This window comes from Lutzomyia longipalpis, chromosome 1 (assembly GCF_024334085.1).
Source record: "Lutzomyia longipalpis isolate SR_M1_2022 chromosome 1, ASM2433408v1".
Taxonomy (NCBI): domain Eukaryota; kingdom Metazoa; phylum Arthropoda; class Insecta; order Diptera; family Psychodidae; genus Lutzomyia; species Lutzomyia longipalpis.
Window position 1 is genome coordinate 33,705,955 of NC_074707.1, and position 26,599 is coordinate 33,732,553.

A 26,599-nucleotide genomic window follows, 5' to 3' on the forward strand; every position below is an offset into this window, starting at 1 on the left:
TTTCTTATAAAATATCTTATTTTTTAGTCACTGCGGCTAAGCTGTGTGTTCTACTTCTTCTTCTTTTTATTTGTGCAGGCGGTTGTCATTCCCGTCATTCAATCGTTGACAAACGTCAATGACAAGACATTATCCAAACAAAAACTATCCAAGAAAAAGATGGACAACATTGCAAGAACACACGAAGGTAAGAATTTTCTCTTATTTTCACGCTATTTTCATCCTCTCTGTGCTATAAAATATGCAAAATCTCAAGTTTAGCAAGTAAATTTTGAGAGTACAATGAAATATTTGGTGAAAATGTGATAAATATGCGGTAATTTTGTTTGCAAAAATCCTTCAGGGCTGTCAAAAAAATCAATAAAAGAAAATTTTGCGTTGTTGCTAAATTTAGAATGTTTTCTCCTCTTTTCCAGCCATTGAGGCTCAAATAAAGGACATCCAGACAAAGAAAAAGGAAGTTAGCCAGTCCAAAGAGAAGGGAATTGGGCTACTCAACAGCGGCTCCTACTATGACACGGAATTGTATGACGACGGGAGCGACCGGAACAGCAAATTCGACGGCTACGTCACATCTATTGCACCAAATGACGACGCCGACGAAGAAGATGACGTGGGGCTCCCACTGGCCCCCAATAACAAACGCACCATCTATTCATCCACCCAGGCAATGAAGGAAATCATTCAGGTAAATTACTTTCACCACAAAGAGCAATATAACCTTGTCCGGAAGTCTGGTCTAAACGTTTACTGCATTCTTCCACAGAATGAAGGAGATTTCGATCCATTCGCTGAACACAGACGGCAAACAATTGCTGAGAAAGAGGATGAGTACAGACAAAAGAGGAGGACACTCGTTATATCTCCAGAAAGGGTGGATCCCTTTGCTGATGGTAAGGATTTCCCAAATGGTCTAGCCAAGTTTTTTTTTAAATAGCTTTAAAGTCATTATTTCTTAATTTTTTTTCAATGAGAAATTATCAGTTCCGTAGAATTTTGATCAAAATTCATTAAAAAGAAAGTTAAACTGATAATTTCTTTGGAGTATTATTGAATAAAACAGGAATTCAATAATATTCGGAATGCGCAAATGAGTGCATGAGGATTGCGAGAGATTGTGTACGAATGAATGAAGCATCTTCTCAGAGAAAGATGATAGATAAAGAAAGAAAAAAAAAACAACCACGAACAAGCGTCTCACATACCGATAATGTTATTTTCAGATGGTCAAAAACAACTGTTTCTGAACTACCGAAGCCATCGAGTTGTAAGCTTCAGGTTCCCCTTTTAGAGAAAAAAAAAGAAACAGCCAGCAATCACTAATCTTTTAAAAGAATTTTTCTCCTTAAAAATAACATTTTTGCACTAAAAACAAAGATTTAATCAAAAATTAGTGATTACTGACTAATTGAAATGATTATCAAATCCATTTTGGTATTTACATAAAATCATTTCAAAAGCAAAAAAAAATTGTATGAGAGGGTGTGAATGATTTTCTGCAGAAAGTATTAATGAGAACAGAATTATTTCAGGCGATCACTAAATGTGTTGAGAACATTTATTAGAATGTTTTACCTAAAATGGAAAGCCACTCGGTGCACGTACGTATATAAAATAAAATATTTAAAATTTGATGGATATTTCTGGGTTAGAAAAAAACAAATCTTTTTTTTATATCTTTCTTATATTTAAAAATTTCCCTCAAAACTCATATGAAGAAATAAATTTTCATGAAAACCCATGTCAAATTTTAAATATTTTACATTTTTTACCTTTAGATGAAAAAAAATCCAAATTCATTCTTCATTAAAAAAGAAGAAAAAATGCTAAATTTTCCAGTCTTTTCCAACGATAAACTTATATTTGGTCATTTATATTTTCAGGTGGAAAAACTCCAGATGTTGGTTCACGTACATTTACGGAGATTATGCGAGAGCAAATGCTCAAAGGAGAAGAAACAGAGGTGAGACTTTTAAATCCTTTTGTTTTTGCTGACTAAATTATTAATTTATTTTTAAATGTTTTTGCAGCTTCGTAAGAAAATCCTGGATAAAGCAAGAGATGGCACGTTGAAAATCAGCAATGGAGAAGCTCAAAAAGGAGAGACCCGTAAGCGTGGACGCTGGGATCAGACCATTGATAATTTTGTTCCTGCAAAGAAATCTCTTCCGGGAGCAGCTACACCCACTTGGGGGGAAGATGTGAGTAAAAGGAATTCCGTTAAAATTCAATCAAAAATTAATTAATTAATCATTTTTTTTTTGTTTCTTTGAAGAAAACTCCCGGAGATCATCGCTGGGATGAGACACCTGGACACAAAGGCAGTGAAACACCTGGAGCAACCCCCGGACAGAGTACCCGCATGTGGGATGCAACACCAGCTCATGCAACGCCAGGACGCGCAGAGACGCCGGCTCATGAGAAGTCAACACGAAGGAATCGTTGGGATGAAACGCCGAAGACAGAACGTGAGACTCCGGGTCACAATAGTGGTTGGGCTGAGACCCCACGAGCTGATCGTACGGGGCAGGATGTGATAAGTGAAGCAACAACCCCCGGAACAGCCAGCAAGAGGCGTTCACGGTGGGATGAGACACCATCCAATGCTACACCGTCGCTTCCTTCGGCCACAATGACACCCAGTATGACGCCCAGCATGACTCCACACGCTACTCCAGGGCATGCAACACCCCTCCTCACACCCGGAGGATCCACACCTGTTGGGCATAAGGCCATGGCAATGGCTACTCCAACCCCCGGGCACTTGGCAGCAATGACACCGGAACAGCTGCAGGCGTATCGCTGGGAGAAGGAGATCGATGAGCGCAATCGTCCAATAACTGATGATGAATTGGACGCAATGTTCCCACCTGGGTACAAAGTTCTCCCCCCACCAGCTGGTTACATCCCCCTGAGGACTCCGGCAAGAAAACTCACTGCAACCCCAACACCCATTGCTGGAACACCCCAAGGATTCTTCATTCAGGTGGAGGATAAAGCGGCGAAGTTTGTGGACAATCAACCAAAGGGGAATTTGCCGTTTATGAAGCCAGAAGATGCTCAGTATTTTGACAAATTGCTTATTGACGTGGATGAGGAATCGCTCAGTCCGGAGGAGCAGAAGGAGCGTAAGATAATGAAGTTGCTGCTGAAGATTAAGAATGGAACACCGCCAATGCGGAAGGCTGCACTGCGTCAGATTACGGATAAAGCACGAGAATTCGGTGCGGGGCCGCTATTCAATCAAATTCTTCCCCTACTTATGAGTCCAACACTTGAGGATCAGGAAAGGCATCTTCTCGTGAAGGTGATTGATAGGATTCTGTACAAATTGGACGATTTAGTACGTCCGTATGTGCACAAGATCTTGGTCGTGATTGAACCGCTGCTGATCGATGAGGACTACTATGCACGTGTTGAGGGGAGAGAGATCATTTCGAATTTAGCAAAAGCAGCTGGATTGGCAACAATGATCTCCACAATGAGACCTGATATTGATAATATTGATGAATACGTGCGAAATACCACAGCTAGGGCTTTTGCCGTGGTTGCATCGGCTCTGGGCATACCGTCGTTGCTGCCCTTCCTGAAGGCCGTGTGCAAGAGTAAGAAATCCTGGCAGGCACGTCACACGGGTATTAAGATCGTTCAGCAAATTGCTATTCTCATGGGATGCGCCATTTTGCCGCATCTCAAGTCTCTCGTTGAAATTATTGAGCATGGATTGGTGGATGAACAGCAGAAGGTACGCACGATCACAGCTCTGGCAATTGCAGCACTCGCAGAAGCAGCCACACCGTATGGTATTGAGTCCTTTGATTCCGTTCTCAAGCCCCTGTGGAAGGGTATCCGGACACATCGTGGAAAGGGTCTGGCGGCCTTCCTCAAGGCCATTGGCTATCTAATCCCCCTCATGGATGCCGAATATGCCAACTACTACACACGTGAAGTGATGCTGATTCTCATTCGTGAATTCCAGTCTCCGGATGAGGAGATGAAGAAGATTGTGCTGAAGGTGGTGAAGCAGTGCTGTGCCACAGACGGTGTGGAGGCACAATACATCAAAGATGAGATTTTGCCGCACTTTTTCAAGCACTTCTGGAATCACCGGATGGCCCTTGATCGTCGAAACTATCGCCAATTGGTGGATACAACGGTGGAGATTGCCAATAAAGTGGGCGCATCGGAGATTATTAATAGAGTTGTGGATGATCTGAAGGATGAGAATGAGCAGTACAGGAAGATGGTGATGGAGACAATTGAGAAGATTATGGGAAATCTCGGAGCAGCTGATATTGATTCGCGTCTCGAGGAGCAACTTATTGATGGGATTCTCTATGCGTTCCAGGAGCAAACAACCGAAGACGTTGTGATGCTCAATGGCTTTGGAACGATTGTTAATCAACTGGGGAAGCGTGTGAAGCCGTACTTACCCCAAATTTGCGGTACAATCCTCTGGCGTCTGAACAATAAGTCAGCCAAAGTGCGTCAACAGGCAGCCGATTTGATATCGAGAATTGCTGTTGTGATGAAAACGTGCCAGGAGGAGAAGCTGATGGGACATTTGGGTGTGGTGTTGTATGAGTACTTGGGTGAGGAGTATCCGGAAGTTTTGGGCTCAATTTTGGGTGCCCTGAAGGCGATTGTTAATGTCATTGGAATGACAAAGATGACGCCACCAATTAAGGATCTTCTCCCACGTCTCACGCCCATCCTCAAGAATCGCCATGAAAAAGTCCAGGAGAACTGTATTGATCTCGTGGGGAGGATTGCTGATCGTGGCCCAGAGTATGTGTCAGCACGTGAATGGATGAGAATTTGCTTTGAACTCCTGGAGTTGCTGAAGGCCCACAAGAAGGCAATTCGGAGGGCAACAGTCAACACTTTTGGCTACATTGCAAAGGCAATTGGGCCCCATGACGTACTTGCGACCCTTCTGAACAATCTCAAAGTGCAGGAACGACAGAATCGTGTGTGCACAACTGTTGCCATTGCAATTGTGGCTGAAACATGCCGCCCATTCACCGTCTTGCCAGCACTTATGAATGAATATCGAGTGCCGGAGTTGAATGTGCAGAATGGTGTACTCAAATCACTTTCATTCCTCTTTGAGTATATTGGGGAAATGGGAAAGGACTACATCTATGCCGTTTGCCCGCTGCTTGAGGATGCCCTGATGGACAGAGATCTCGTGCACCGGCAGACAGCGTGTGCTGCCATCAAACACATGGCTCTGGGAGTTTATGGGTTTGGCTGCGAAGACGCCCTCGTGCACCTCCTAAACTACGTCTGGCCCAATATCTTTGAGACATCACCGCATCTCGTGCAAGCTTTCATGGATGCCGTCGAGGGACTTCGTGTGGCTCTTGGGCCAATTAAAATTCTTCAGTACACACTGCAGGTTAGTTTGGAAATTTTATTTCTTTTTAATTTGTGGTTTTTGTGCGATTTTTGGATCAATTTTTATGCATTCTTGTCTGTGGAAATATTCGGATGTTTCGCAAAAAAAAACATCATATTCGGCAGATAAAGGAATAGATTAAGGAGCAAAGTTCTTTAAAGTACTTAATTCTAGCTTGAGAAGTATTAAATTCATTTAAAACAAAAAGGTTTTTTACGGTTTTAGTTTATTAAGCCAGGTCTAATTTTTTTTAAGCCGAACTTTAGTTCCTTTAGGTCAGACTTTTAAGATGCATTGAGACTCAATTCAGCTTGGTCTAACCTTCAAACCTTAAAAACCTGACCTTAAAAAAACTTAATTCTAGTCTACAACAAAGGTCTTGCTTAAAAATCTTAGGATTTACTTAAAAAAAAACTTAAATCGAGTTTGAAGAAAACTGTAGTTTATTTAAAGAAGTTTTAGAAACACTCAGATCTGACTTAAGACGATTTTCTTTTAACTAAAATATCGAAACTTCCTAAATTACAGAGTCTATTTCAATTTCCGATTTTTTAGTTTTCTGATTACTGCTGAAAATTAAAGCAAAAAAAAACTTAAAATCGTGTTACCAGGAGAAATTCATCCTAAACCCGCAGCCCAGAGATCATACCCCGAATCCCAAAGTCTCCGGGTGTAACCCCTAGAAGTGGTTAGTAACCCTAATAGAAAAAGCTTAAAAAAAGTGATTAATTCAAGCCTAAAAGAGATTTTTAAACCAAAAATTATACCTATTTGGATTAATTTACCAAATATTCTGGTGATTTGCAAATACGAATCAAAATATTCGACAGATATCTGGGGGAAAAAAGCAAGATCCTGACATTCTTTCTCTTTCTGAATACATAATGAGCAGAAAGGGAATTTTGTTGGTAATGAACTTACAAAATTATATCACTTTTGCCTCATTCTAAAGGCCAAAAGTTGACCTGATAATGGTTTGTTGGGGGCTTCGTACGATTTATGTCTTTAAGAAGTGACTCAAATTTGTATTTTTTTAGGAAATTTTGTTTTTCAAAAATATTTTGCTCTAAAAAATACACCGAAAGTGAATTTTTCCAGCAAAAATAGATTTTTTTTCTTCAAATTTTAAAAAAGGGGAATCATAGAATTATCATCCAGAAGTAATTTTATTGGAAAATATGTATTGCTCTCTATCTAACAGAGCGGAATGTTTCATACCTAAATCAGCTTTATCGCTTCGCCTGACCCAAATAAGTGAAGGGGTCAAATAATATTTTGGTAAATTATTAATAGGTAGAATGTTTGCTATACATATAGGAAATTGTTGTTATTGCCAATTAGACAGAACGTTTTCGAAATAATTAAATTTAGCTTTAAGACTTTGATCATTTATTAACAAAAAAAAACGTTTTTTCTTTCTCATTTTAGGGCCTATTTCATCCAGCCCGAAAAGTGCGTGAAGTTTACTGGAAAATCTACAATTCCCTCTATATTGGTGGACAGGATGCCCTTGTTGCTGGATATCCCCGGATTTCCAATGATCCCAAAAATCAATATGCTCGATATGATTTGGACTATTGTCTGTAAGATCACCCTTTTAAACAAACTTCAACAGCAGCCTTTGGCACATTATAGAGAATTAAATTAAGTATAATAATATTGTTTAATAAATGTAAAATGGGAATTTGTTGTGGAGATTCCATTTAAATTTTTTGCTTGAGTAAGAAAAATTCAATCAATTTCATTTTTTCCGTAGAAATTAACAAAGAAATAAATAAAAGTAGAGAGATTTAAAAAGCTCAATGAAAAGCATATTTATTGGAAGAGAAACAACATATTACGTAAATGTGACAATTGAGGAAAAATATCTTAAGCTGTTTTAACTCCTTTGAGGCCAGTGTCGCCTTTCTGCAGCGTGGAAATGTTGGTGAGTTGCTTAACGCGTAATTTGCTCCAGATGAGGGAGTTTCCAATGCCAAGAATCTGTGCAGCAGCAAGAGCTGCGGCTTCCGGGTAGATCACAGTTGTGCATCCAAGTCCAGAGGGGACATTGAGGCTGGACCAGATGTCCACAGTGACGTTTTCGGGTTTAACTGGGGGGCAATTGATGACGGGGTATGTTGTTATGCCGGAAACAACGGGTCCCAGCCCATTGGAACGTCCTGCCACGGCAATGAAGACGAGCTTTCCGAGACTTCCTTCGTACTCGGCAACAATATCCAACGTCCCTCGGGTACTTTTGTGCGCCGACGTCACACGAAGCTCAACATTGAGACCAAGATCAAGGCAGTGCTTGGCAATCTTCTCACAGTGCGCCTGATCTGAGGCACTGCCCATGAGAACAACAACGAGGCTGTCATTTTTGGGGATGATCCCATCGAGTTGCTTGGAGACCCACTCAAAGTTCCGCTTGACTGTCTCGAGGTCAGATTGGGTCACACTCGTGAGATTCCTGTAAACTTGTTTATCCTTCATGAGCCTCTTGTCGGAGCCAGGCCAGAGGCGCCACGAATCGGAGTCAATAACATCAGCCAAGATAATGTTTCCTCCTTCATCGACGCCAAATTCGATCTTCATATCGATCAGGGCACAATCACGCGTGGCCCAAGCCTTTTCGAGGATCTCAAAAACAACAATTGTGTACTGACGCATGTAGTCCACTTCGTTGCGACCTGGAAACGACATCATATTTATGTTTATTCTATTGGTAAATGGAAAAAAAGAGGAACAGGCTGCGAGAAAACAGGCATTTATCGCTAATTGATTGTTGTTTTGCAGCTTCCACGCAAAGCTACTGATAAGAAATTAGCTCAACCACCACATGGGGGATTTGTTTTGGTGGAATTGTAAAAAAAAAATCCAACACGCGGTGCCAGCAACAACGTGGTCAGGCGATTCCGCAGATTTAACTCTTCAATTACTCAAAGTTACATCAGCCGGACTTTTGTGAGTATGAGCACGTGCAGAAATACAGAGAAATCTTTTTTTTTTCTTTTTAAATTCATTGGAACCTTTGACTTTTGATCCTAAATGGGTTTAAACTTTGATTGAATAATTATAAGTTAGCGGTGTTTCTTTCGCACACAGATTTTTTTTTACTAAAATTCTTTACAGTCCTTAAGAAAAAATCTACGTTATCATTGAACTACATTTAACGATCTATTAAAAGACGATTAACCTAATTAGAGAATTCTAAATGGGTTAAATGAATTTATTAATTTTTGAAATGAACATTGATTCATCCACAGAAAAATTATCAAAATGACCAGAAATTCATTAAAAAAAATAATTTTTTCATTCTTTAAATGATAAACCTTGAATAATCAGAAATCTTATTAAAATTGGTATATATAATAAATTAACAAAGATACGTACTTCTTCTGAGACTGATTTCAATATAGATTTATCCAACAATTTTTAAAACTTCGTGAAATCTAAATTCAAAATTGTATAGAAGTTAGATTCTTAACCAAAATTCATTAAATTCCGCGCAAAAAAGTTCCAGAATTCTTCCTTTAACCGAATCTATTCGATTTTTGTGAAACAAATCTTTTTGTCATTTTTATTTTAATAAAATTCAACAAAGCTTTGCCTAGATTAAATCTTAATTAATTTAATTAAGTTCATGAATTTCCTCACAATTTTAATCGTTTTAATGGTTTTAATGGGCTAGAAAAAAGGCAGCAAGAAAACTTCTAATTTAAATAAGAAAATGATAAAAATTAATCAAAATTTTAACTTACCAATAGTACGTCCATTGAATTGGAAATTAGCAGCAAGAATTTGCTCCTCACACCACTGAGGATCGTGATTGGCGTCATCTTTGAAGAAGGTCTCCTGCTTCGGTGGGCAGAAGCGGAAACCCTCTGGAACGCCTGGGTTGCGTCGCAAAAATGATCCCGTTGCCAAACGCCGAGAAACCCATTCAATGGGGATCATGGCGCATTTCTTAGCAATGAATGCCGTTTCCGTAACTGGCCCAACGTAGGCCGTATTGAGTCCAGCTGCGTTGAGGAGTGAGAAGACTTTTCCATTAGTTTGAGTGGAAATTGCTGCTTTCCCCGCTAAATCGTGAGCCTTAACACCATCTCCGGCTGTAATGCGATCCTTGCTCTGTATGAGGCAGAACCCCTTCTTATCCGGCAAATCGTAAACTTGCTTCGTTTTGCCCTCAATGATAAGCTGTCCCAACTTGTGACCTCCAACTGGTGAGCCAACATTGAGTGAATAATAAATGAAAATGCCGCGCAACAAAAGAGACAAAATGAGGAAAGAATTAAGAAGAATAATGTTTGAATTTTATTATGTTAAATTAATTCCATCATTCACAAGACTCGCGTATAAAAAAGTTATTTTATACGACAAGTGTTGTGGCAAGTGACGATGATTTATTTTAATTTCAAAACTAAAACTTACTTGATTGAGACATTTTTCGTGAGTTGATTTGTCGCACACTACTTGGTAACGGAACTACCGGAAAAGTCTCAGAGAAAATTGTGTGTGGGGAGACTTGTGTGAGCACAGAGAGAGGCACCTCAATGGAATGATTGAATTGAAACGCTAACTTACTCAGCAAGAGTTGTACTGATAGTGCCGGCAAATGTGGTGGGTAGTATCACATCAGACACGTTGCGCGAAGCTCAACAATATGACGTGACAAGAATGTGGACGGACTACGTGAAAAAAAAGAGGCGAAACTGGTTTTCTGGTCCAACACGAATACCAAAGCATTTTGGCCCCTTCTTGATCTTCTATTATGTAGTTTTTTTTTATGCTGGATGAGGGTAATTTTAGGAAACAAAACTTCTTAATACATAAGAATAAGTACATAGTGTACGTATAATTGGTTACTACAGAAATGAATTTTCCTGTATGATTTTTCTTTTAAAAATGATTTATAAAAAAGTTTTCTTAAGCATGATCTTGAAAACATAAAATTAGAGATATAAACTTTTTACAAAATTACTGAAAATTTCAGTTAATCCTTTAAAACTTCTTTTAATAAAAAAATGTAGGAAGACTTCAGCACTGAGAGAAAACAATCTTCGATGCTGTAGGTTTGTTAACCATTCTGGAGATGATGGGCCAAGCCACCATGAAGTTAATAGGAATTAATGGATAACCAACATATTTTAAAATGAAAAGAAAGAACTAATCTAAGGAAATGCGTTGAGCTGAGACCGCTTCATTCTCTTTATAAAAGACAATATTGAAGGCGTTTGACCGGGATATATCGCTGTTAGCCAAAGCCTAAGAGCTATATAGGACTGCTATTCATTGAATAGCATCAATTAACAGGTAATCCGATAAGCTGTTCCTAAAACCAGTTGCATGTTTAGTCACTTTAATGAAGCTTTAAAACTGTAACAGGTTATAGAAATAAGGAATATCTACTAAGAATCTATACCATTACCTTGACATAGGTCTGTTTGCAATTATAGACAGGATCTCGACTTAACTCTGATCCCAAAATATCTTACATTTACTACCTTACTCTTAAACAATTTTTCCCATAAATTAGATATTAATTACACAAACCCAAAACCGATAAGTCTGTAGCTACCCTGAATTGTGCTTGAATAGCAAAGCAAAGTCGACAAAGAAGTTTTTAATGATTTTAAGTCAGTCCAGACCAGAGTACGACCCTGTCCACATATCCCCTCCGCTCGTTCCAGTGCGATCAAACACATGATCTTTTGTGGTTCGGCTTGATTCGGTTCGGGTGCCCAACATTTCTCTGGATCGTTAAATTGCTAATCGACAAACAAATAGTTAAGGATGTGCTGTGCCGCCACTTGAGTTCCAAATCTCTCTCTCCAAGCAAGTCTAATCAGTGCGTTTTTCGGAATTTATGTGGCTTTCCCAAAAGCAGTCTCTCCACGTGGTGCTATCAATGCGTTCATTGTGAAGCATTCCAAGAGTGTTGTTGGTAAATAGATTTTTTTTGCGTGTTACACTACATGTAGCAACATTGGTACGGCAAGAAGTGAACTAAAGGAGAAAAAACGAGACCCAGGCTTAAGAACTTTTTTTTAAGGTGAGAAACTACTCATACTGACTTCCTTTTCAGATAAACCGCTGTGGAATTTATTAACATAATATTTTCTCTTTTCTTCTGTTGCAATCCCTCAGAGATTTTGACCCACAAGAAGGAAAGAACGGAAATACAACAAATGGAAAATCCCGCGGGAATAGATAAGCAAAAAGACAATAAGGAAGGTAATTTACATTTTTTTTCGTCTCATATTTTGTCTCATTTTTTATTCCATTTATGTTTTTTTCTTATTATTCAAAACGTGGTTTAATCTTGACTAATAAAATTCTGTCGAAGTAGCATTAAAGCGATAAATACATATTAGTCGCGATGTGGGAATAAACATCAAGTTGATCCCGAAGAAAGTTAGTTGCTTAGGCGAAGTGCTTGAGAAAAAAATATGATTGGAAAACTACCAATAGATCTGTTATGTAATTTTCATTATGCAAAACAATCTAGCACAAAAATTCATTTCATCTTGATTATGTTAGAACTGTAATAGAGTATTATCAACGTTTCCATAAATAATTCATGTTTTCACTGTATTCGTTTTTTTTTAATTGGTCCAGTTAGTGCTAAAATGCAGTAGAATTTTAATAACTAAGTAGGTATCTAACTTATTATCTTAAATGATAGCGAGTATTAAAATAGGCTGATAGGGCAGGAATTCAAATCCACATGGACTGAGAAGTAATATTTTTTTTTAATAATTCAATTTTAAAGTATAAATCCAAATTCATTAAACAAAAAAAACAAAAAAAAAAGAAAACAAAAAAGATATTCTTAAGACTTTTTTTTTACAATTCTGATCATTTTTTTAAGACTTTGTGGTTTCAGTAATGAAAACTAAACATTCTGAAGTAGGTAGGTATACCTACTTAAAAAATCTTTTAGATACCTACTTATAAGAAATCAGAAATTAATAGATTAATTTTTAAGTATTTTCCTTAATTTGAAACTGATTATTTAGGAACTTTAAAACAACTTAAAGGGAAATTTTCGGCTTTACAACTTTCCCTCAGGACATTTTATGCTACATACAAACAGATTCTTAGCCTTTTACCTTGAAAACTTTGCAAATTGTAATTTTCAGACACTTATTAAACCAATTTTTTTTACAAAGCTCATTTAATATATTTTTAAAATATAAAATGCTCCATTTTGCATCAAAGAAACAACATAATGCCTTTCTAAATTTATCATTCCTAAATAAAAGTTTGAAGATTTGATAAGACACAAATCTTTGTGCCCTTTGTAACAGAAAAAGAAGATAAAGAGGAGAAAATCATTGACAGGACGACATACAACTGATACTATATGTTGCGCATAGATATGATTTTGTAAAAATATTAATTTCATGCATGAAAAATATTTTGCGGACAAACAACTTTCACTGCCCAGATTGTAACATAGAAGAGTAGGAATTGCGGATCAACTCAACTTGGGATCACCATCAGTGTCAATCAATGTTTTTTTTTATCTTGATAGAAATATTTTTGTTGAATTTGAATAAATATGTTATTGAGAGTATGTAGAGAATTGGAATGATGCAACTAAATCAATTAATTTGTGATGAAGCTCGCAAACATTTTAATAAGTATATCGATGGATTCTTTTTTTTATTGTTGTTGCAGATCTCGCGAAGGAGATAGGGAGCATGGAGGAGAAGGATCAAAGTGGATTGAGGCATGAATGTGGTGTGTTTGGTGCCGTTGCATGTGGGGATTGGCCTACATCGCTCGATGTTGCGCAAATTGTCTGCCTCGGCCTTGTGGCACTGCAGCATCGTGGCCAGGAGTCTGCTGGTATTGTCACGAGTGAGGGGAAGTGTGCCAAAAATTTCAATGTCTACAAAGGCATGGGGATGATAAACAACATCTTCGACGATGACGCTGTGCGCAATCTTCGTGGGAATCTGGGTATCGGGCACACGCGCTACTCCACAAGTGCAGCCTCCGACGAAGTCAATTGCCAACCCTTTGTGGTGCATACAGCTCACGGGGTCATGGCAGTGGCACACAATGGGGAGCTAATAAACTGCGAGAGCCTCAGGAAGGATGTCCTGTCGCGCGGTGTTGGCTTATCCACGCATAGTGACAGTGAGCTCATAACACAGGCTCTCTGTCTCAATCCACCTGAAGGGGAAGTTAATGGCCCGGACTGGCCAGCTAGAATCCGCCATCTAATGCAACTAGCTCCACTCTCCTACTCCCTCGTGATCATGATGAAGGATAAAATCTACGCGGTGAGAGATCCCTACGGCAATCGTCCGTTGTGCATTGGAAAAATTGTTCCAGTAACTCTTGGAAGTAAAACCGGTGAGTAATCGTTGATTTTCAGTTATTTCATTGAAAAATTCCGTTTTGAAATAAGATTGTGTGATGTAAAATTTTTCCACCCATTTCCCAATTTTTTTGTCCATCCAAAAACTCCAAAAATTAACCCTTTCATGCGTGCTTTGCTGTCGCTTTAATAACTAAAAATTTGAAATTCTGATATGTTGTTGAGGCTATCATCAGCTTTCCAGTGATAGCTTACTCTTGAAAATCGATTAAGCCGTTTAGCTAAAATGGCCACTAGAATTTTTCATTCAAAATTGCCAATATCTCCGATTCTACTTGTCCAATTTTGATCAAATTAAGCTCAAATAAGAGCTCTCAAAGAGTTCTTTAACTGCATAGAACATTGGAAGTTAGAAAAATGACCTAAAGAAGCATTAAATTCAATATTCAGATTTTTATTCAACGCAAGAACCCATAACTATGCTCAATCTGCTCAGTTGAAGCAGTCGTGAAAGGGTCAAAAGAATTGAATAAATATCATTGATAAGGCAACGCAGCCTAGTTTTATCTGATTAGCAATTTTAAAAATCATTAAATTGCACATGTTTCTAATTTAAATTTAACTGATAAGACAGACTGATAAGCAAGTATGTAATAATACATATAAAAATTTAATTTTTATTATAAGAATAGTTATCTTCTTGCCCTGAATTTCCTTCTTTAGAACTTTATTGAGAAGCTCTGTGCTTTTTCTTGTCAGGAAATGTGATTTTTGAAGCTTTTTTCTGTCTCTAACTTGATCCATTTTACCCCTATTTCCCTTATTTTTTATAGAAGTTCATAATAAAATAAAGATTTTGTTAATTTTCATAAGAATAAAATTATAAAATGAAATTAATTCGTTATTTTTTCTTCAAATTCTTACAGCAAATGTGGATGATTTGGATGCAGAAGGATGGGTTGTATCAAGTGAGAGCTGTGGTTTTCTCTCAATTGGTGCACGGTACGTTCGTGAAGTTGAACCAGGTGAAATTGTGGAGCTATCTCGCCATGGAATACGCCAAATTGATATTGTTGAACGACCAGAGAACAAGAAGCAGGCCTTCTGCATATTCGAGTATGTTTACTTTGCACGATCAGACTCCTTCTTTGAGGGGCAAATGGTGTACTCTGTGCGTCTGCAGTGTGGCAGACAACTGGCCCGGGAGGCTCCTGTTGATGCGGACATTGTGAGCTCTGTGCCAGAGTCTGGAACAGCTGCCGCTCATGGGTATGCTCGAGAGGTGAGTTGAAATGTTAAATTCTTTGGAGAACTTTGTCTCTGAACGAATAATTTTTTTTTTCTTTGTAGTCTGGGCTGCATTTTGCTGAGGTTCTCTGCAAGAATAGATACGTAGGAAGGACATTCATTCAACCATCTACGCGTCTCCGGCAGCTTGGGGTGGCTAAGAAGTTTGGAGCACTCACTGAAAATGTTGCTGGGAAGAAATTGATCCTCATTGATGACTCCATTGTGCGTGGCAATACAATTGGACCAATTATTAAATTGCTGAGGGATGCTGGTGCTTTAGAGGTGCACATTCGCATCGCCAGTCCACCACTTCTCTATCCGTGCTACATGGGCATCAATATCCCCACGAGGGAGGAATTGATTGCCAATCGAATGGATGCAGTAGCTCTTGCACGTCATGTGGGTGCAGACAGTCTCGAGTATCTCAGCGTGGAGGGACTCGTAAAGGCCGTTCGGAGTAATCTCAAGTCCACCCAAAGTGAAGATCAAATTGGGCATTGCACAGCGTGTCTCACGGGTGAGTACCCCGGTGGGCTTCCTGAAGAATTGAGCTGGTGAACACTACTCAACTTCCCAGCACTATACTCTCCCTCCTCCCAAAAACAACTCAAAAGAAAAAAAGAACCCTTAGCCGCCCCCCATCAACAAAGTTGATTGGAATATTTTGTTGATTTACATTATTTTTATTTTCTTATTTTTTTTTTAAATTAAAAATTGACCTTTTTGTCATATTTTCCCCAAACAATTTTTAGAATTAAGAGAGAAAAAAGCTATTTTTTATATCATATTTCTTTCTCAATGGCATTGGAATATTTTTTGTATGACATCTTACTGTCTCCTCCGGCGACAGTCCCACGTAGAGGCTAGAGATTTATCAATAAAAATTTCTTATATTCTGTCAAAAAAAAATGTTTTCCTTTCGTGACTCTGCGAAGATTTAAAATAAGTGTCGAAGAAATCGCAAAAATATTAGAAAACTTCGTTTCTGGAAGAATCTTGGTTAGAAGGCCTTTTAGGACGGATGATTAATGGTGCTATGCTTTGGAAATCAGTTTTTAAAAACTGGATCTTGACAAGAAAAAAAAAAGAAAATTAAGGAAATGCGTTAGTGGGAAAGAGAGGGAATGATAAAAAATGTCAAGATCCAGATTTTACAAACTGATTTCAAAAGCATAGCACCATTATTCGATTTTCCCTCAAAATCTTTGCTTTCGTTGAATGAACTTGGTTTGCTAAGTCGGAAGAAGAGGTAAATTTCAATCTAGCCTATTTTATTCAAAGCAACTTTACACTGAAGCTCCTCCCCCAATTTATAAAAAAAATGAGAGAAGTTTAAAGCCTAAAATCTCACTTTAAAGATCGATAAATAAGAACTAAAATGGAATATTTATTGGTTAATTCATGCACAATTCTAAACGTTTCTACTTGGTGGAGCTTCAGTGCAAAGTTGATATGAATAAACTATAAAATAATGAAAGGACATCAAGGATTAATGGAAAAAGATCTTTGTATTAAATTTGATAATTTATTATTGCTATTGAAAATAAATTATATAAAAAATTTTAACAGCAAACCGGATCTAATGATCACTTTTGCAAATAAAAATTGCTATTTTTACTATAAAGGTTTTTTTTAGCTTATTTTCTGTTTTTTTTGAATTGTGTTTAATGTGTGTATATTGTAAATGAGATACATTATACCATGATGTTCTTGCTTACTATTAACAATTTTTTTTAATGAAAAAGTAAAACTATTAACGCTACAAGATTGCAATAAATTGGCTACATCATGCGTTCAACATTTTAAAGGAGTTTTCACAGAACGCCTGTTAAGAAAAAAGCTGTTAAAAAACATTCGCAACATTTTGAATATTCGTTTTGTTTTTTTATTTTAAGATCTATTTGTAAAGTAACTGCATTAAATTCTTCATTTAAATGAATTTTGTAAGTTAGGCATGAATGATACAAAAAAAAATGCTGAATGCAAGTAAAATGGTAAGTTTAGGGGACGAATAAGTTAATTTCTGTTCATTCCTCATTATTTATGTATACCTACTACTTCATGAGAAATCTATAAAATATATTATACAAATTATAAATCTTTCGATTTTTTTCTCTAAAATTTATTTGTTAAATTATTGTTTACAAATTTGAGTTTGTTTTAAATATCCATTTCAACAAAAAATCTCTTTATCTTGTACAAATTGTAAAAGAGAGAACATTTTTACAAGTAAAAAAAAAATTACAAACATTATTAGTTTTAATTATTATATAAATTTGATTAGTTCCTGCAAAGAAATTTTTCTTCGAGATTCAATTTGAATTTGTTTGAATATTGAATTGAAAAAAAAATGCTTCATGAAAATTATTTCATCAAAAGAAAAAAATGCCATCTTTTCAAACACACTCATATACCGTCATCACCACAAATTTTACACAAAAGACATGACAACCGACCACATGATAAGAATATTAATATCTCGATATCATATGTCCTTAAATAATGCACTTTTAGCATTCTTGAGCTTATCCATCCTCTTCAGCAAGTGATTATTTTCCGTTTCAAGCTCCTCTAATCGCTCCATTGCTTCCCGGTTCTGCATTAAAAAAAATAAAAGAAGAGAAGAATGCAAATATTTAGAAAGATAATATAAAATGCAATAAAACATTTATTTGTTATTATATCTTATTAGTTAACACAGATCTCTTTTAGGTAAAATAAAAATTTATTGAAAAATGATATTTTGTTATTTACACGGAAATATACGACACTGTGCAACAATATTTTTGTTTACTTTAATTTGATTTTATCATTTCTACAGAATTTTCTTCAAAGGTTCGTTTTTCGAGAGTTACTCAAATTATTCATATTGAAATTATTAAATGCAACACAGTGTCGTCTTTAAATGATTTTCACTCTATTTACAAAATATATGTCTAATTTTCAAAGGAGTTTATTCATATTTATGACATCCCTCTCATGATATCAATGGAAAGTTATAAATCACACACAGGATCATAAAACATTAAACAGAAGCATAATTTGGTTTATATTTTTTTTAGAAGAATCTGATGGATAATTTTAAAACAAGATTTACTAAAAATTACGAAAGCCCCTCCCCTATTGTTTCTTATTTTGCTTCTTTGTACACAGAAAGCTAATAAGCATATGCTTCAAGGAAATATCTCTTAACCCATTTCCTGTTTGTTCCTAAAAGCTGTTGACCGATTGAAATAAAAGTTTCAGGAATAATATTCTTAAAATTTTTTTTTGAGAATCAACCAAGAATTTTGAAAGCTGAAATTCTGAAATATTTTGAAGTTAAAAACTGCTCAAAAACTCCAAGAAAATTAGTCTAATTAAAACAAACTCGATTCCTAAATTTACTTTGTTCTTTGAAGATGATTTCCACAAATTTTCATCAAAATCGGTTCAGTAGATTTTTAACAATAAATGAAAATATGAGTCAAGCCCTCTTGAAAAAAAAAGATACCGCCCATTTTTTTTAAATCCAAAAATATAACTTCAATCCCTTTTAAAAAAAGTATTCTACTTAATTAAAATGAAGGATTTAAACGGAATAGCCTAGCAGGGTTAACAAACTTCAATGAAGCATTGATGCATTTGCTTCATGTACAAGAAATGCAAGAAGAGGTAAAACAGGGGCGTGGTTTATGCATTTTTTATGAAAATTTTTCTTCTAGAATCTTTTTAACATGATTTACAGTAACATGAAAAGTCTGTTTAACTTTCAATGAAACTCAACACAATTTTCCATGTCTGAGAGAGTATCAAATTGACTAAACTCCTTTCCAGTGTATAGGAACATAAAAATAAAAACACGGATTGTATATTAGAATTTTCATTTTTAGAAAAAAAGGGATTTTCAGGGGAAATCTCACATTTTTTTTGCACCAAAAAGAAAAGGAAAAAAAAGGAAACATTCTCTCAAACTATTTATGTAGTACCAACAACGAGATAATCCCGATGAATAAATCATTTTGCGCCTATTGCGGGTGACATTCGTCCCATATTTCAATGAAATATTTCTGAAATAATGTTTTGCGTTATGCGCGTACTAATTCAACAAAAGAAGAAACTATTGCATTGTAATAAAAAAAAATTACACAGAATATAGAAAAAATACAAAATAATATTTAAATTAAATTAATTTGAAAAAATATGAAATTTACCTCTCTCTGCAATTTTCTTCTCTCAATCTTCAACTCTGCTTCGGCTTTTTCAGCAGCTTCAGCTGTACTTTTATATCGAATCACTTGTGTTTCTGACCTGGCCAATGTAGACTGTAGTGTTGCTACTTCAGCTTCGGCTTTTTGGAGTTTGTACCGATATTCAGCAATTTGTTTATTTGCTTCTCCTGAAATATGTAACAAACAACAATTCATTACTCACTAAAAAAAAAATAAAATGTAGTCAATTTTGGAATTTGTTCACGTTTTTAGATGAATTTTCTTTTACTCAAACACTAACCATAAATGTATTTGTTTATATTGTTCTACTAAAGCACGCTTGAAGATTGACATGAAAAAAAAAGTTATGCGTCATATGATGAGGAATGTTATCTCTTTGCCTTTGATGGCCTAGAGAGAATAACAATAAACTGGATTTAGAGACATTACAAACCTGCTAATAATTTTGTCAATGAATTACAAAAGAATGAGTAGACTGATATTTGTGATATAATTAAGAAACTAACACACACTTGCAAAGTTAATTACTGACCATCATTAATTCATTCCTCATAATGATATATTTTTAAAAAATTACGTCAATCATTAAATGAGTTTACTTCATGATTGATAACGACTACACATAAATTCTGCATGCATTTTTATTAATCAGTACAAAATGTAATAAATGGTGTTCAAATGGTAGAAGGAGAAGCACACTCACGCTGTATATCTTCAATATCATCCCCAAAAGGCCCATTGAGAGACCCCGATCGTCGCCCTTGTGTCTTTATTTCTAGCATCTGTTCCTGCAGCTTTTGCAATTCTGCCTGTAGTTGATTCTTCTCTTCCTTCAACTTCCTCAATCGCACATCTAAACACATTCAAAATGGTTATAAATTAAATATTGATCAACTCTCTAAGATTTCGTACAAAAAGAAAGAAATAGTTAAGTACCTAAAGAGCCCTGTACAGACTCCAAAAACTGGGCATTATCTACGCTGACTAGAGTCCGTTTGGCATCAGTGCCATCCTCATTCTCCACCATAACTATAACTAATCCTTGCTGTGCAATTAGTGTATCGCGCTCCTGAAGTTGACCCTGAACCAATTTAAATTCCTCCTGAAGTTTCTCATTATTCCGCTTGAGCGCCTCAAATTCACGACACTTATCCTTATGCTCTCTATTTAACTGGGCCTTACTCTCCTCCAATTCCTCCAATTTATCCTTTAGCAATTGTATTTGATATGACTGTGAAGCTCTCTCATTGTCGAGCTGTGCATTTGTGACCATGGCCTTTCGGTAGCGATCTTCCATCTCCTGTAAATTCCACCATTAAAAAAAGTTCCCAAAAAAATCTCTACAAAAAAATTCAAACCTTAAGTTCATATCGAACATCCCTGAGACTACGTCCTTCCTCTTCGAGTGAATCTTCACTACTTCTCCGGGATATTGTGCTACTACTCCGCAATCCAGTTGAATTGGACACGGATGATATAGCAATTCTACTCCTTCCAATTGTATCCGCATTGGCATTGTTGTGCATATCATACACACGATCAGCATTTTGTTCTTGCTCCTTTTGCTGTCGCTCAAGTTCCCGCATACGAATCTCCCTCGCTTCAGCACGTGCTTGACGTCTTGCGGCCAAACGTGCTTCAGCCTGTGAACAAAAAGGCAAAAAGAAAATTAATTTAACAAATAAAATGAAAATTAATCATCTTTTATTTTTTTTTCGTTGCATACAAGATTATTTGTATGCTCCAGGAATGTCGAAATAACTTCATCATCCAACTCAGGAGTAAAACTTCCATCTTCTTGCTCACTCGGCGTTGGGAAAACCTCCTCCTCCTCAGTCAAATCACACACAGTCTCATCATTTCCAATATTGGAATCTTTGGCTTTTAGTAATGTCACATCATTGTTTTCTTCATTGAAAAATTCAGCTAAATTGTACGTATCTGTCTCCTCTGACATCTTCAACATCTTTCACCATTCCTCGATTTTCTTTTTATCACACTCTGCTGCACTTTTGAATAAGAAGGAACAACTCTTTGCCTTTAACGTGATACAATCAAGTGTCTGTGTTCACAAATAACTTTCCAGAATACCCTGCTTTGCCTTATCATTCGTACAAAAACCCCTCCAATATGGCATGGAATAGAAATCGATAAGATAAGGAGGTATTAAATTGAAAATGGTATCTGCACGTATGAATTTCATACACTTTTGGAGGAAAAAAAAAGTATCATTACATTTCCTCAAAAAAAGTGTTTTGTGATTCATTTTTTATTGACTGTTTGTCTTCTCGGAGTGAGGGAATGTTTAAAATAATTTTATTTTGCATTTTATGGGCATTTTTTTATTCTTTTTAATGAGATATTTTCTTTTAAATTTTGTGGATAAAATTTGTAAATGATTTATTACAGTAAAATAAACATTAAATGAGTTAAAAGATCGTACGCTTTTTGCATCATATTTGTACATATTTTACGATTGATGATAATCGCTTTCGAGGAACGATTGACCTTTATTTTTAATACGTCTTGGCCCCCTGGACAGTAACGTAGCCAGGGAGGGTGTTTGGGTATTTAAATATAAAAAAAATCAGATAAAAGATTTTTAAACGACATAGAAAAAAATGCCGAACGTTAGAAAAATCAAAAGTTGTCAAACGATGGGAAGGAAGTATCAAACACTAGGAAACAAACGATTAATTTTAGAAAGAAACGTCAATCATTAGAAAAGTAATGTCAATTTAACGTTCGAAAAAAAATTCAAAAAGAAACGTCAAATACACAAGAAATGTCAAATGTTAGAAAAGATATGTCAAATACGCGAAAAGGAGAAACAAATGTCAGAATCGAAGTGTCAAACGTTTGAATTGAAGCGTTAAACGTTCCAAATGTCAAAAGGAAATGTCAAACGTTAAAAACTAATTGTCAACAACGACTAATTCACAGTCGTTGATATGTTTTGTAATTTCTTTAAAAATCTTGAATCCAAAATGATTCTTTTACATTTTACTTTTAGAGTTTTTTTTAATTATAACAACATATTTTCAAAAAAGTCTCATTTGAACAGATTTTTAGCCACGTCCCAGTTTTATTATCTTTTATTAAAACAACACCAAGAATACAAATTTGATTTTTTAGAATTTTAAAATCTATTCTTAAGGTAAGAAATTGACCTTACATCATCTTTAGACCACAAATTCCACAACCAGGAAAACATTTCTGCCACTTTGTTTACCTACTCTCTCACATTCTTTAGAAAACAATTTTTTTTACATCGATTCTAATTATTAATCTAGTTAAAATTCTTCAGATATTTTAATATGTAGATACGGTAGATAAAAATACTATTTTTTCCGACTTCTATACGTGGCAACGTCTTAAACATTAATACGAATAATATTGTATGAACTAGTTTGCATTTCTCAAGTGAGTCAAAGAAAGATACTACAGAAAAATGCGAATATTTGTACAAAAATGTGATAACATTTTATGTAATATCCAAATCCAAATAAATACGCAAAGAATTATCAAAAAATTCAAGTGTAGGTAACATATAGCAGCGATATAAGTACATAACAATAAAATATAATCCGTAATAGTACAAACATTTACAATCATTAGCAAAATAACTTGGCAGTTATTGGGAAAGGATCTTTTTCTTGCTTTTAAGGGTTTTTCTGGTTTTTCTGCATTTTAATATTTAAAAAAAAAACTGATATAAATCTTAAAATCTCTATCAAAAAATAAAGACTTTTCAACACAGAAGGAAATAAATATTTAACAGAATAATTTTCATGAATAAAATTGTGTCTCTTTCACAAAAATTAACAAACTAGTGTTGCTCGATATTAATACATTCTCAATAAGCAGCACATTTTTTCTTCTTTTCGTTTGTGTGAAAAAGAATATATTTTTAAAAGAGCATTTGAGTGAGACGATCGTCTCCTTCACTTTATCATTCTCACACATTCTTATAGTTGATTTAATAATTTAGAGTTGTGCTGAAATGCAATTGAGTGGAGAGAAAACAGAGAAAATATTATATACAGAACACTTTCATGTGCTTTGAGACTTTTCATCGGAATCTTTTGCAAGAAAATTTATCCATTAGCCAGGGAATTTTCCTTCAAAAAGTTACGTATCACAAATACAGCTTTGCACAATATTTATAATTCTAATTTGAACTAACACTCGCTAAGTAAAAAAGTTAGCTAGAGCAGCACAAAAGCTAATCCACATTCCATTTACACGCACAAGTTCACTGCTGTGAGATAACTAATAAGAGTTTTCTTATCAAGGGAACGCACTGCAGCAATAAATCTACAACTCTTTATATGCTAATTTTATGCGAAACAAGCATACAAGTGGCTGGAGAAGTGAGTGTCGCTGTGGATTCTCAATTTTTTTTTCGTGTTATGTGTAAAAAATCATTCACATGTTGATTCACAAAATTCAAAGAATTTATCCAAAGATGATATCACGCCCAATTTTGTCTCATGTCCAGAATCACTTAAATCTCGTTAAAAATTGAATTGTTAATTCATTTTGTTTGATACAGAAAAGAAATAAATTAAATATAAAATTTTCTTCTTTACTATTGACAAGAAAAATTCCTTATCGCTGAATGAAAAGAAAAATCAAATAGAAAAGACACACAAACGTGCTTCTTGAACGAAGGTATTCCGGTAACTAATCCTCTTGGTATTTCCACAACAAGTAGTTTGTATTTCTGCGAATTTATCACAATATTCGAAGACATGAGCAACTTAAAAGTTGACACAAGACGACGTCACTGTGTCTGGACAACAGAAAGAGGGAATAAAGAAAAAAATCACGATAAAATTGAGCAGGAATAACAACTCTACATACTTTGTACTGAAACTGCATGATTTTACGGAATTTACAAGCAAATAAACTCAGAAATCTTTCACACAGGATTCTTCTGATTTTGCTGATGAGAAGAAAATTGAGACTTCAAGTTGAAGCAACTCTCTTATTAACTTTTTTTTAAGTCACAAAATCAAGAAAATCAAATAAAATTCACAAAATAAGTTATTTTATCCCCAAACACGAGCCAAAATTATCTTCCTCTGGCGATTTTGTGCAAAAACGTTAACGCGTTTATTAGAAAGTGCAAGGAGGAAATCAGTGGATGAGGAAAGTGAGTGTTGATAATGTAAATCTTCTTCAGCAGAGAGAAATGTTCAGACACGCGTGACTATATTTCACAAATCAACAATTTTTTTTACAATGTTTTTTATTATGTAAACTATGATTTTATGAGATTATTGATATAATTATATTTCTTTTTAATTAGATATTCTCATTAACAGTTCTTTAACGAACAGAGATTCTCTCTTTCTTTATTATGTGGTCGTTATTAGTCAATTTGTACTTTATTCTTTAGAGTTTGTCATTCTTAAGGCTTATTTTAGATTTATTTTTGAAGCAAAAATTTCATTTTAAAGACGTAAATTGACACAACACTGTCTTTAAAGAAGCCATTTCAAACCACCAAATAAATAAAATATCATTCAACTTTTTAAGAACTCACCTCTTTTGCAATTTGATCGAGTGCTTGATCTTCTGCATTGATTCTCGGCACTCCACGGCGTCTACCAGCTGCGCCGGGGCTTTCCATGCTTTACTTCCTGCTGATTTGCAATGTACGATGATGCTCTCCTATAGAGATTTTCTTTTTTGCCAAACTACCAACTCTTTGATCTGCAAAAAGTAAAAAAAAAACAACAGAAGGTAAATAAATTTGAAGAAGATGAAAAAAAGAGAGAAGCACATGTGAATTTAAGGAATGTCTCAAGATGTGAAAAAAGCAATCGAATGCGAAATAATCCGCCCACAAACACTTGCTTCTTTTATAGAAAGAGCAGCATATCTCATCATAGGTCAGAGGAGAAGAAGATCTCATTCCTGTGGGAGTTTTTCAAAGGTGTTTTCTATTACATTAAATTCTTTTATTAAGCTCACAGCTACTACAAAATGATCAAAGAATTTAAAAAAAAAAAGCATTTTTCTTCATTGAATTTTCATTTTTTTTAAAGAAAAAAAATCATAGCGTCGCTGGAATTCGTAAAAGTAACGTGTTCTCTTGACGTATTAATTACTCTATCAAAAGAATTTTGCAGAGTTTATGACATTCATAAAATGCAATGAGGTGAAAAGCATTGAGATGACCACTCGTGTTGTTGAGAAAAATAATGAAACACAGAGTTCAAGGTAAGGTTCAAGGTCATCCTGAGAAAATTTCAACTCTTTCAGCCCTAATAAAATAAACTCCCGTGTGTAAGCGATGTAGTGTGTGGCATTTCGGCAATAGGAATTTACGATAAAATGCTGCCTGCACAAGCCCGTGAGTCGTAAAATAGAGTGTGTATCGAATGTACAACAGAGTGGTACCGCAGAAGAGGAGGCATCAAATTGATTTCGAAGCACCCGGAAAGTTTTGCCGTGCGTATAAGAAGAATTTCTCAAATCTTCCGGCTTTTATTCCTTTTGTTGTGACACAAAAACCTCCCAAATTCATTAAAATAATTCACAAAAAGGTTCAATAGAAGGAAGGAGAAAATTGATTAAAATACCTGGAAATTCGATGTAATTTTTGGGAGTAAAATCCGTGCAATTTTGATGATCTTTCACACCTTTTTTCTTCTCTCCCCGCTGCTCCCTTTTGATGCCCACAATTGTGTGTGGATGATGGTGTTTTTGTGCAATTTGCGGAAATCCTACATGTACAATTCACTTTCTCTCAATCTCTCCAGCATGCAATATCGGATTGGGTGGTATTTTTACAGCATTTTTATTGCTTCTTCATGCGACCAGAGCGGAGAAAAATTAACTTTGTCCCCTTTTCTTCGAGACAAGTTGACATTTGTTCGGCCACCACTATTTTGGATTGCAAAAAATACGCATTCCCCGGCCATATGGGTGTATTCCTATGCATTCACACCAATCTTTATCATCTCACAAACACATTTCACTGCATTAATCTTATCACAAAGCCCAAAATACAGCCCAATCTTATCAATTCAATTACACATGTCGGAGGACGTACCCATTAAACTTTCATTACTGTTCCGTTTGACATGCCTCATGGACATTCTTATGACATGTCCTACAGTGCTGAGATTACTTCGGGACATTTTTGAAGAACAATTTGCGTTGCTCTTGTCCAGAATTTCTTATCCTACGAAGAAAAAATATAAATATTTCTTATTATTAATCTTTTTTCTTAATTTATTTAATTAATCTAATAATCATAAAAACATACAAAAAAAGCAGTCCAATGATATTCCAATCCAATAAAGAGGACATGTCCTATAAAAATCCAAGAGTTTCTCTGCAAACACATTTTTTACTGGGTTACAT

At 35.5% G+C, this 26,599-nt stretch overlaps 4 protein-coding genes across 8 annotated transcripts; 2 read left to right on the plus strand and 2 right to left on the minus strand.

Annotated features, from left to right (window-relative positions):
- The first annotated feature begins 94 nt into the window (after nt 1-94).
- On the plus strand, nt 95-7,210 carry LOC129785953 (splicing factor 3B subunit 1). 3 transcript variants are annotated; one of them, XM_055820648.1, is made up of 7 exons: nt 95-187; nt 417-688; nt 767-893; nt 1,884-1,963; nt 2,031-2,201; nt 2,276-5,401; nt 6,830-7,210. In XM_055820648.1, exons 1-7 carry the CDS (start codon nt 160-162, stop codon nt 6,986-6,988), a joined length of 3,963 nt encoding a protein of 1,320 aa, XP_055676623.1. In that variant the 5' UTR covers nt 95-159; the 3' UTR covers nt 6,989-7,210. The 3 variants fall into 3 exon arrangements, with proteins under 3 accessions (XP_055676623.1, XP_055676624.1, XP_055676625.1); XM_055820650.1 differs by lacking the exons at nt 95-187; nt 417-688 and adding an exon at nt 1,224-1,601 and having other exon boundaries at nt 815-893; XM_055820649.1 differs by lacking the exons at nt 95-187; nt 417-688 and having other exon boundaries at nt 779-1,601.
- LOC129786097 (bifunctional phosphoribosylaminoimidazole carboxylase/phosphoribosylaminoimidazole succinocarboxamide synthetase) lies at nt 7,187-10,018 on the minus strand. Its single transcript, XM_055820910.1, has 3 exons — nt 9,818-10,018; nt 9,145-9,606; nt 7,187-8,073 (listed from the first exon to the last, which is right to left on the minus strand). Exons 1-3 carry the CDS (start codon nt 9,828-9,830, stop codon nt 7,271-7,273), a joined length of 1,278 nt encoding a protein of 425 aa, XP_055676885.1. The 5' UTR covers nt 9,831-10,018; the 3' UTR covers nt 7,187-7,270.
- Nucleotides 10,019-11,035: 1,017 nt separating this feature from the next.
- Nucleotides 11,036-15,917, plus strand: LOC129786049 (amidophosphoribosyltransferase-like). The gene is made up of 5 exons (XM_055820846.1): nt 11,036-11,438; nt 11,534-11,620; nt 13,070-13,753; nt 14,645-15,000; nt 15,069-15,917. Exons 2-5 carry the CDS (start codon nt 11,575-11,577, stop codon nt 15,564-15,566), a joined length of 1,584 nt encoding a protein of 527 aa, XP_055676821.1. The 5' UTR covers nt 11,036-11,438; nt 11,534-11,574; the 3' UTR covers nt 15,567-15,917.
- A 1,484-nt stretch (nt 15,918-17,401) lies between these two features.
- LOC129786086 (leucine-rich repeat flightless-interacting protein 2) lies at nt 17,402-26,311 on the minus strand. Of its 3 annotated transcripts, none has more exons than XM_055820896.1 (7): nt 25,813-26,311; nt 24,771-24,940; nt 20,578-20,862; nt 20,156-20,519; nt 19,923-20,072; nt 19,202-19,386; nt 17,402-17,604 (listed from the first exon to the last, which is right to left on the minus strand). In XM_055820896.1, exons 2-7 carry the CDS (start codon nt 24,855-24,857, stop codon nt 17,494-17,496), a joined length of 1,182 nt encoding a protein of 393 aa, XP_055676871.1. In that variant the 5' UTR covers nt 24,858-24,940; nt 25,813-26,311; the 3' UTR covers nt 17,402-17,493. The 3 variants fall into 3 exon arrangements, with proteins under 3 accessions (XP_055676871.1, XP_055676870.1, XP_055676869.1); XM_055820895.1 differs by lacking the exons at nt 24,771-24,940; nt 25,813-26,311 and adding exons at nt 20,946-21,342; nt 23,812-23,922; XM_055820894.1 differs by lacking the exons at nt 24,771-24,940; nt 25,813-26,311 and adding an exon at nt 20,946-23,902.
- Between the last annotated feature and the right edge of the window lie 288 nt (nt 26,312-26,599).